The sequence below is a fragment of the Lissotriton vulgaris genome, chromosome 8, assembly GCF_964263255.1.
Source record: "Lissotriton vulgaris chromosome 8, aLisVul1.2, whole genome shotgun sequence".
NCBI lineage: Eukaryota > Metazoa > Chordata > Amphibia > Caudata > Salamandridae > Lissotriton > Lissotriton vulgaris.
Genome location: NC_141696.1, coordinates 1227550960 through 1227562984, shown reverse-complemented (window position 1 = coordinate 1227562984; position 12025 = coordinate 1227550960). Strand labels below are relative to the sequence as shown.

At 42.9% G+C, this 12025-nt stretch overlaps 1 protein-coding gene across 1 annotated transcript in view; it reads left to right on the top strand.

Annotated features, from left to right (window-relative positions):
* BRCA2 (BRCA2 DNA repair associated) overlaps positions 1 to 12025 on the top strand; it is a 616646-nt gene that overhangs the window by 165659 nt on the left and 438962 nt on the right. Inside the window, exon 14 of the mRNA XM_086935127.1 lies at positions 5204 to 5273. Coding sequence (XP_086791253.1) covers positions 5204 to 5273 — 70 coding nt within the window. The remainder of the gene's footprint in view (positions 1 to 5203; positions 5274 to 12025) is intronic.

The window sequence follows — 12025 nt, the reverse complement described above, 5'->3', positions numbered from 1 at the left end:
TCTGTCCTGGTCACTGCAGAATGATGTAATAAATAAAAAAAATCGCTGCAGCCTGTGCAATCAAGAAAAACAGTACCTTGGCCTCTCTAGAAAGTGAGCAGCTGTTTTTGGGAAAAAAAAATATATTCTGGCTCTAACCTGCTAAGAAGGGAAAGAAAGTTACCAATGAAGGAAAGTTAGTTTAGGATATGTGGGCATTCCTGGTTATATTTCATTATAATACTCCTAATCTTAATGCTGATTTTCAGGCACTTGCACTTGCTGAATGGAATAGAGTACTCAAGGGTAATCATATTACTGGTTATGTCCGAAATATTTTATTAGGCTCATGAAGGAAAAGAATAGAGAAATATAGAAGCTGCCATATCCAGAAGTTAAGAACCCTCACAAGTGCATGATTATTTATACAGAATTATTTAATTACACTTTTAAATACCTTAAGTAACCTAGCACAAATGAAATAGGTTGAATTAATCGAATCTAAAAAAGCAGTCTATAAAACAAAAGCACATGAAATATTATGTAGATTGTGTTAGCATACTTTCAATTTCGCATCAACATGAGATTCATGTAGGAATCCAGAATGATTTTCCACACCCTGCTTAATTAAGAGATTATTGCAAAAATGCTATTTGCCAGGACCCAGAGTCATTGCCTACTCTTTTTGCTAATCATTTGACAATTATTATGCCTTGCAACATCAAGACAAAACCATTTTTTTTAACAGTAAGTGATAGCGCCTGTTTAGTTTATGCGCTGCATTGGGTGCCAAAACAAGAAACCACATTAATTAGGAATAGGTAGGGTTTTTTCTGTTTTTAAAGCGACCCAGTCATGTCATGTCCCAAAAGAATTTGGCAGATTTCATTTAAAAAAATACAACAAGTTTTGCCAATTGCTTCTGTAAATATGCCTAGCATATCTAGGCGGATAAAAGATCATGCGGCTGTAGATTTCTGAATAATACACATGTTTTTTATTCAATGGACGTGGAACAAAATTGAAATAGGGTTAAACAGGTTTACCCTGTTTGATATAAAGAGGCTTCTCTTCATGCTTATAAAGAATCATGTTCACATCTTTCATTGGTGATGTTCACAGTGCAAGGGGAAGTGGGGTTATTGATTTAGTTGACAGTCTCAAAGGTTTTATTGGATGACTATTAGCTGAGTCGGTGTTTTCTTTTAAAGAGTGCTCCTTTAGCTTTAAATTTGATTTCTCCATTCTCCATGTAGTTTTTCTGGTTTGCCCCAGAGTGGTTTTTATCACCAGACACATTCATAAGATCTGAGAGCTCTCTTTTCTTCATTCAGATCATTTGAAATCAATTTTTATAATCTATGTTTTTTTGTCTTTTCCGTTTCAGCAGTACCAACTCATCAATGATCAAAGGCAAAGCGTCATTGTGTTAATCTTTGAGTCAGCCTATTCGAGATAAGTTTAGATCTTCATTAGGTTGAAGGACAACAGTGCTGCAAGGGAGTTAGTCAATGATATTGAAATCTATTATTCTTTTGACTTTTTTGGCCGTTGTTAGCAAACGTCATGATTATTATAGTGGATTATGTCTTCGATTTTGTGGCTGTTTTTGGACACCATTCAATAAAAGGGGGTGATGATGAACATAGTGTCTGAATTAAGCAGACCACTCTTACCCAGTCCAAAGATCAGGGCTTGATCCATCACCGTTATTTATCTCACTGCACCATCCCAGCTCAGAACCTGGCTATATGCAAATCAGTCTGTCCCTGGCCCAGTGCATCATGGGAACAGGGCAGACTAAACTACCAAGCCAATTCTTCACCAGAAAGGAGACAAGCTACCGGGGACCGGTTTCTGGCATTTCAGCCGTCTTCGGCCCGGCTTGCTTAAATCCTGAAGGTGCAGTGAGAAAGGGACTCATGTCTGAGTATACCCTGCCACACCTATAGTGGCCAAAAACGATTCAGAAAAGGGGGTGGTGATGAACAGAGTGTCTGAATTAAGCAGACCACTCTTACCCAGTCCAAAGATCAGGGCTTGATCCATCACCGTTATTTATCTCACTGCCCCATCCCAGCTCATAACCTGGCTATATGCAAATCAGTCTGTCCCTGGCCCAGTGCATCATGGGAACAGGGCAGACTAGACTACCAAGCCAATTCTTCACCAGAAAGGAGACAAGCTACCGGGGACCGGTTTCTGGCATTTCAGCCGTCTTCGGCCCGGCTTGCTTGAATCCTGAAGGTGCAGTGAGAAAGGGACTCATGTCTGAGTATACCCTGCCACACCTATAGTGGCCAAAAACAATTCAGAAAAGGGGGTGGTGATGAACAGAGTGTCTGAATTAAGCAGACCACTTACCCAGTCCAAAGATCAGGGCTTGATCCATCACCGTTATTTATCTCACTGCACCATCCCAGCTCAGAACCTGGCTATTTGCAAATCAGTCTGTCCCTGGCCCAGTGATCTCTTGACTGGGTATGAGTGTTCTGTTTAATTCAGATACTCTGTCCATCACCACCCCCTTTTCTGAATCGTTTTGTCCACCATAAGCGTGGAAGGGTATACTCAGATGTGAGTCCCTTGCTCATTGCACCATCAGGATTCAAGCAAGCCGGGCCGAAGACGGCTGTGATGCCAGAAACCGGTCCCCGGAAGCTTGTTTCCTTCCCAGTATAAGAATTGGCTTGGTAGTTTGGTCTGCCCTGTTCCCATGATGCACTGGGCCAGGGACAGACTAATTTGCATGTAGCCATGTTCTGAGCTGGGATGGTGCAGTGAGCTAAAAAACGGTGATGGATCAAGCCCTGATCTCTTGACTGGGTATGAGTGTTCTGTTTAGTTCAGATACTCTGTCCATCACCACCCCCTTTTCTGAATCGTTTTGTCCACCATAAGCGTGGAAGGGTATACTCAGATGTGAGCCCCTTGCTCATTGCACCATCAGGATTCAAGCTAGCCGGGCCGAAGACGGCTGTGATGCCAGAAACCGGTCCCCGGAAGCTTGTTTCCTTCCCAGTATAAGAATTGGCTCGGTAGTTTGGTCTGCCCTGTTCCCATGATGCACTGGGCCAGGCCCTGATCTCTTGACTGGGTATGAGTGTTCTGTTTAATTCAGATACTTTGTCCATCACCACCCCCTTTTCTGAATTGTTTTTGGACACCAAACAGTTGTGTGGGAAACTCTTGAGGGTTGATAGGGCACTGATGAAGAAGATGTCAATATCTCTTAAGGAACAATTCGAAATGAGCAATTGTTATTTGTTGTTTAGATCTTCTGGGGCTTGAAATGATTGTTATATAATGAGCCATGAGCAATCTTTTTAGGAGAGTTTTCGAGAGCTTACTCTTGATTATCTAGAATTCCCAAAAGTCTTGTAGCATAGGATAGGTTCTTTTGGTTCAAGGTTTTCATTGACTGGAGTTGCCGTAGGGTGCAGAGGAATTTTTATAAATCTTCGATTCAAATATTACACTGTGCTTGTGTTTGGCTGTTGAGGAGCGTGTGTGTTGAAGGTCAGTGGAGAGTATGCATATTTTAGACAGGAGCCTATCTGGTGTACAGCACAGTAAGTTCAAGTAGTCCATGTTGTCTCTGGCCTTGTTTAGTTGGAGAAAGGAGGGAGTGCTTAGGATGTAATGGGTGATGTAATAGTAGGATGTATAAGCAAAGGTAGGGATAGTATAGAAATGGGTACGGTTGGGGTTCAGGACAGGGGATGTAAGCTTCACAATCCTTTTCAGATGGGGAGATTTATAGAATAGGTTGAGTGAGTTGAAACTGGAATTTGTATTATTAAATTTGGGAACAGATAATTCCTATTGCCCCTTGTGTTTGAGAGGACATTTGATCAATTAGTGCTAGCTTTTTGTTGACACTCTAGAATTTTAAAGTGTATATTAACATTGTAGATTGGTGCCCGGGGTTCCTTGAGAGAAGAGCGTTGAGATGTATTATCATGATTTCTTCTTTCTGTGGGGATTGATCTAAGATAACCTTTTACTACATGTCAAATGAATTAGGTTGGCTGTGTTTTTTTTCTTTTTAATTTGTGTTGCTGTTTTTCAGCGGTAACAAATAAAATATGCTTTAAAAACCATCAGCGATTTGAATCAGATGTCTGTACCTCAATATTTCCATTATGGTTTAACAATATATTAATTTCTGTCTTTAGGGTGTTGAAGTCCAATATGATGAACTTCCTATCATTTTCTGGAGGTTTTGGATAGTTGTAATGTATAGCAAGTTATTCAAAAATTGGTACTAGATAAATGTGATTTGTGTAAAGAATAGATAGTCCGTTTTTGTTTTCCTTTTTTAGTGCAAATATAGTGGTATGCAATGGTAATTCTTGCATGTGTCACGTTCTTTGCATACCTAAAAATGTTCAGAAGGTATTTATGTGAGTGAGGGCCACCTATAGTAAGTTGGTTCAAGGTGGTCTGTGGGATAATGAGAGGGGTATGTATCATGTTTGGATCATGCTCTCTTATATCTGGGGTGAAAATAATCTCCTAGATGGTTGAGTTTATTAATTATGAAAACTATCTGAAATATATCTGAATACCAAAGCATATTCCTTCTTTGAAATGAGTTGGGGACTTCAATGTAGGGATCTCCTTTAGCTTAAGACAGCCATGTTGCTAACATTTCAAGACATCATTTCAGGAAGCCATAAAAAGTATCTGCTTGTGTATTAGGGCGCTTATTTCGTGAATAAACATGCAGCCTGCTTGAGGACAGTGAGATTGCATTAGTGTCAACTGTATCTCCATAGTCTAATGATTAGACCATAGAGATAGTTTCTTTTGTGTCGGGTAGAAGTGAGAGTGCAGTCCTCCTTTTCAGACTTTGCAATCATCCAGTTACACATAGGCTGTGATAAAAGTTCTTTTCTGTCCAACAAGACACACGGGCAGTGAAGGAATCCCTCTTTATCTGAGTAATTTCAGGTAGTCAAAAAAAGCAAAACGTGGTGAAATTTTCCTTTTTCTAAATTTTAAATTACTGGGCGGTCAGGCATTCAAAATGTCTGCCACCAACCTGGATCAGTTAGGAAAAAGAGACATTAAGGAAGGTTGTGGATTCAACCACAAGGCTGGTGCAATTTTATATATATTTTTTTAACTTACAAGGGTGTGGAAAAAGAGTTAGGTTTGATAAGTAGAACTTCTAAATCCTATAGTTCACATGTGCTTGAATTGCTTCCTTTGTCTTTAGATGCATCAAGAGATAGAAGAAAGTTTTCATACAATGTTGCATTGAAGCCTATAAGCTGCAGACCTCCAAGGTAAGAATGAACATGATTACATTGGAATTGTTTTTGATTTGGGAACATTGATATTTAGGAAAAAAGCACAAAACCTTTTCATACTATGACACGGAAATAGGTTGTCTGCAACTAAAAATATATTTGCCTTTTGTGAGTACATGAGGAAATATCTGTTAGCTATTCTGGTATGGTGCTTAACTACTAGGGCATGCGCCTCACCGGTATTCTGGTCTCAGTGGCCTCACAGTGTCATATGGTCCATAGGGACACAATAGTTTTTAGGTCTCGCCTAGACGAAAGCAAAGCGAAGCTTTGCTGTCTAGGGAGACAACTAATGTTGTCACTTTCCGGGGAATGTGGTATGCAGACTGTGACGAGCTTGTCCTCCTGGAGATTGTAGCTCGTGAGCACGCACGTCGCGTCGCCTTGCCTGATATTCCCATGCACAGAAAGGCTCCCGCACGCATGCGCACATACACACACTGCATACACACACACGCGCACCCCCCCTTTAACAGACACACGTGCAGACAGACACACGCACGCACAGACACACTACAACAGACACACGTGCACACCCCACCCCCACTCACCCCTCCTCCTCCGCAACACACTCACCTGTTCTGGCGGTGCTCAGCGTGCCTCTCGGGCGGCGGTTGCGCTTTGCGGGGCACTCTCACCACATGAGAGCCCCGCCTTCTTCATGCGCCCGGCCGCTCTTCACCCGGTCCCCCATCTCGGGACCGGGACTCGATCAGGAGCCCTCGGGGCTCCTCGGACAGTGGCTTCTCTCTCACGCCGCGATGGGGGCGGGACTTCCGGCCTGGCGGGAACTTGAAGAAACTCCGCTGGAACACACATTCCAACATGTAGCAAGCAGCAGCTACAACAACGCAAAGTGTTTTTTTTTCTTTTTTGTGTATGAAAACACTTTGAAATATGTGTGCTACCAGTTGTAGAAAACCTTCTCAGTGCAGAGCGATAACGTGCAGCTTTAACACCAAGCCTTCACATTTTAAAGAACGACACCTTTTTTAAAGAGGCCGTCATATTTTGACGCGATCTTCGCTGTATGATTTACATAGCACATATTTCCAGGGCTCTAAGGCCCGAGCCAGACCCTCGGCTCGGCTCGGGCTCTCCCTGTTAATCTGTCGGCTCGCCCGCCTCGAAGCTGCGGCACTTTGAACTGGTGAACACGATGTTGTGTCTTCATTGTCTGGGTGGGTTTGAGCACTCATTTAAACATGTGTAGATTCTCTCTCCTTAAATAACAATTTGATGCATAGTATTGACTAATTTCATAGATTCTGTCTGTGCAATTTGCACTTTATGGAAGATCCCATTGAAGCCAATGCGTCCTCATTGGCACATCCCTCAGATGACAGTTTATGGGCATCCCACTCTGAGGAGCGCAGAGGCATCTGCTTGGCCTGAAATCGGATTTGATGCATTTGTAGTGATTTGACCAGCACAGTTGAGTTTGTTTTAAAAGCCAGGAGTGCAGGCTCCTACCACAGGGTCTATTTTGCGACAGAATTGATTGTGTTTTGTAAGCAATAGTATCAGGTCGAAGCGCGTGCGCGGCTGCGCTGTGAGGCATGCTGAATTAGAGTATGGGCTTGAAGCCCCGCCCACTCTCAGCCCATATTTGTCATTGGTTTGTGTGATTGTCCTTCGTAAATGCTGGCTTCTGATTCGTTAAAAGACTTGTTGGTCCCTCATTAGTACCTCCTTGTCTTCATTTGAGGGTTGGCCCTTTTACTTCTGTTGTTACACGGTATATCATATTTAGGCTGCAAGCACTAGTTTCTGCAATGAGTCTCTCCTAGTGCAGGCATGACCTTCTTTCCTGCAACATTCAGCGCGCCATGCGCACTTTCACTTGCCAAGCAGCCTGGGATAATGGCGTCTGCTTCTTGAGATGGGTCTCAAGAGTTTGAGCTGTTGGCCTTTTGTTTGTGTTTATTATCAAAAAAGATAAAGAAAGGCATTGTAATTTACAATGCCATTAGCTCAACTCTCGTTATTTACCGAATCACATGCTCATGCTGCTGCCTGGTTTGTCTACATGCACACAGGCAGAATCACTCGGTACAAAATGGCTCCTGTTCACTCGTCAGTACGGTCTTGCGCCGCCCCACCTTCCCCCTGCCAAATACATTCATTCCAAATACTGCTTATTTTTATATCAGACTGACTTCTCACATCTGGGATAGCAGGGGCACCTTCCACAGTGATTAGTGCTTCACAAAAAATAATTCTCGGCTAGCGCTCAGAAGCCTTGAAGCTTTGATTGAATGACACTGCAGTTTGATGCCCCGCTCGTCTTTGATGCTATGCATTCCAGACACTGATTTTATTAAGACTCACTTGGAGCTCTAAACTGTCACTTGATCTTTCTTTGGGTCATTTCGTTTGCCCGGAAGGACTAACATATCTGTGAAACCCTCTTCTTTTATAGTTTGAGCATCGTCTTCGTTTAGCAGGATAACATTATATATTTGAAAATACAAATATCCGGGAAGAGCAGAGAGCAAATCTCCGCGATGTTGGGCATTCTCCTATCATAAAGGAAGCGTGTTGGTGGGACCTGTGGCATCTAACGCATCATTTAACCCTATATGCGTGGGCACCTACCACAATAATGTATAGGATGAGTTTGTTCCGTTCCCGTTTTTAATTTGATGTAAAACTGAAATCACTGCACACTCTCTACTACAGTCACTACTCTCTACTACACACTCCCTACTACAGTCACTACTCTCTACTACACATTGTGCTACACACTCTCTACTACAGTCACTACTCTCTGCTACGCACTCTACTGTCTACTACACACTCTACTACACACTCTCTACTACACACTCTACTACACACTCTCTACTACAGTCACTACTCTCTACTACACACTGTACTACACACTCTCTACTACACACTCTACTACAGTCACTACTCTCTACTACACACTACTACACACTCTCTACTACAGTCACTACTCTCTACTACACACTCTACTACACACTCTCTACACACTCACTACTACAGCCACTACTCTCTTCTACACACTCTATACTACACACTCTCTACTACACACTATCTTCTACAGTCACTACTCTCTACTACACTCTCTACTACACTCTCTAGTACACACTCTACATTATACACTCTACATTACACACTCTACATTACAAACTCTCTACTACACACTCTCTACTACACACTCTACACTACACACTCTACTACACACTCTGCTACACACACGCTCTACTACACACTCTACTACACACCCTCTACTACTCTCTACTACTCTACTACACATTCTCTACTACTCTACTACACACTCACTACTTTCTACTACACTATACTACAGACTCTCCACTCTCTACTCCACACTCTCTACTTCAATCTCTCTACTTCAATCTCTCTACTTCAATCTCTCTACTTCAATCTCTCTACCTCAATCTCTCTACCTCAATCTCTGTACCTCAATCTCTCTACTTCAATCTCTCTACTTCAATCTCTCTACTTCAATCTCTCTACTTCAATCTCTCTACTTCACATTCTGTATTACACACTCTCTACTACACACTCACTACTCTCTACTACACACTCTCTACTACACACTCACTACTCTCTACTACACACTCTCTACTACACACTCTACTACACTCCCTACTACACACTCTACTACACACTCTACTACACACTCTACTACACACTCACCACTCTACTACACACTCACTACTCTTTACTGCTCACTCTCTACTGCTCACTCTCTACTGCTCACTCTCTACTACACACTCTCTACTACACACTCTCTACTACACACTCTCTACTACACACTCTCTACTACACACTCTAGTACACACTCACTACTCTACTACACACTCTACTACTCACTACTCTCTCTACTACTCACTTTCTACTACAGTCACTACTCTCTACTACACTCACTACTACACACTCTACTACACACTCACTACTCTACTACACACTCACTACTCTACTACACACTCACTACTCTACTACACACTCACTACTCTCTACTACACACTCTACTACTCACTTACTACTCTCTACTCACTCTCTACTACTCACTACTACTCACTCTACTACTCTCTCTACTACTCACTCTCTACTGCTCATGACAATGCCATTTATTTATCTGTTTCCAAAACCAACACATAAATAAAACATTTGTCATTTACAAAGCCAAAAGCGCTAACTTTTGCAAAGGCGAGACCGTTGCATTGTAAATGCTTGTTCTCTAAGTTAGCATGAGCCCGCTCCAGCTTGCCTGCTGCTTTGCGCACGTTACTACTCTATTTTTGCAATAACTTCTATGGTAGTTTTCACACAAGAACTTAATGCTGTGTTCACTCTCTGCAGGTTCCTAGGATTTTGACTGCACATTGTGAGCAAGGTTGAACAACAATGCCCCTTGTTATTTTATTCTGGCCAGGCCTTAGTTTTTAGACAAAACATACTGATGCAGCTGTTGTTTGGACAATGTACTTTGGTTTTTATTAGAATACACAAATTGGTAGCACAAACTTGGATCTTTCCAGGGAGAAAAGCGAGACAGCGCCTATGAAGTAGCTGTGAAAGCTCAGAGATCTTCCAACACATAATAATACTGCTCCTTAGCTGGGGAGGGAGGTTAGGCTCTATTGTCTTTTCATAATGACACCCCATTTCATGATATATGGATGAGCTGCTATGCTGACTGTATTTGTACTGTGCATTTTCCTTCTTGTTGTGACACGTATACTGCATGTTAGGGCATGTTAGTCAAAATAAATATTTTAAACTGTTTCTTGTCTCTGTCAGATCTTACTGTGGGCAAGTACAAGAGTGCGAGCGAAAGGGTGTGTCTTGTTACTGCGATTCCTGAGAGATGTGGCAGTGTCGTGTTCTGGGGTGTTTAATTATTTTTTCTCTGTGAGTGAGTAGGAGAGCAAGTGAGACACTATAGCTAGTCGGTCCTGGGCTCATGGGTACTAAGGTGGTAGGATGAGTCAGTCCCTATACACCAAGACCTATAATCCTGCACATAGTTCTGTTCTTGGGTAGAATCCCTGCAACAGCCGCATGAGGTTACCTTCTCTGCCTCTGTTGCCCACACCAACCCCCTGCTAAGCAAGCCTACTATCGATCACTGCAGATAACTTACCACCCTTTGTTGTTGTTTGTTATGGGTTTTGTTTACTTCTCTCTCCACTAACTGCGAGGTGGGTGCCTCATATATTGTTATTGACAGAATGGTGCCTGTGACGCCCAGTCCGTAATAGAAATACACGGAAGTCAGTTACTGTCCTGGACATGTGGGCCCATCCTTATGAAACTGGTTTACACCATGAGTGTGGCTGACCGCATTTCTGCTTAGTTGTAACATTTGTGATTTCTATTGTTGTTGTGTTAAGCTGTACTGTATATTTTAAATTGAAAAACCAATATAAAAAAAGTTATACTTGATGTATGTGGCATTTTTGTTGCTTAATAAATAAAACTACAGTGCTGACCGAATTGAAAAGAAAAAAAGTAATCTGGTGTGTTTCTTATTGTAGAAAAGTAGAGTATATTGTGGTGAAGCTGGTTAGGCTTCACCATGCAGTACTCTTTCAATACCTCAAAGATGGTCCTTGGATTCACAATACTAAATCCTTAGTTCAGTCCTGGTAGAGTGGCAAAGAGCAGTCGGGTTTTACTTGAAGAATAATTTGTTAAGCAACATGGACAATAAGTAATTGACACGCCTTGAAAGATAGTCGAGTAAAGTTGGTGGTTGCCAGACGGGCCACAAATAAGCCTTGGCATCTGTAAGGTCAGCAAGAAATTGTTTTGAGGTCCGGCGGTCCAGGTGAAAAAAGGTAGCTGCTTCAAACTTGGTAAAGGTCAGGACTATATTCCCTACAGTGCACTGTACCATTTACTTTCGGGCGGGCCCAATGGCCAGTGACTCTTTGGTTCTGGTGGATTGTTTTACCTGCAGTGTGCAGAGGACTAGTGCCACTAGTACAAGGGAGTCAGGAGTAGTCTTTGGCTCTCAAAGGGGACCCTCTGTGGGAGGGGCTCAAGCTTTGGTCCAAGACTAGTCGCAGCTGTGCAGTTCCAGGAAGGTTGCCGCAGGTGCAGCGTATCACGCCTTTGCGTTGTGCAGATCCTTTTGTCACAGATACAGGTCTTCAGTGTTCTTTGTTGCAAGTCTGTTCAGAATTGAGGCTCTGTTGTTAGGAATAGCCCTTAAATCCTGGATTTAGGGGTGTTAGGCGTGTGGGTGCAAGTGGCAAATGGGCTACTAGCCCCTAGGGGACTACTTTCAGGGGTGTGCCATTCTACCCAGAACCCTCTATTCTGCCACTTTTAAAAGTGGCAGGCACCTTCCTTGGCTGTACAGACCAGGTAACCTACCAGGTGTGGCTAGTCCTCTGTGGGTGTACACCTCCTGAATACCTAATTTTTCCACCTGCCCAGGTCCACATGTGTCTGGGGGTCAGTGGAAGGCTGTTTACTCCTTTGGGAAGCAGCCTGGTTGCATATCCCATGCGGTGTAAGCTTTGCAGCTCACCACCTTGATGTGCCACTTCACCAGCCATCTTGCCAGAGAGGGAGGTGTGAACTCCTTTTGTCCAGGCCATTGTTTGATTCCTGCAAGAGTTCACACCTCTTGGCAGGGGTCAGATTCCTGAAATGGCGGTAGCAACTGCGGGCTGCCAACCAGAGCACAGGAAAGGCTGGGGTAACCAGGTGGCCAACCTCTAAGATAG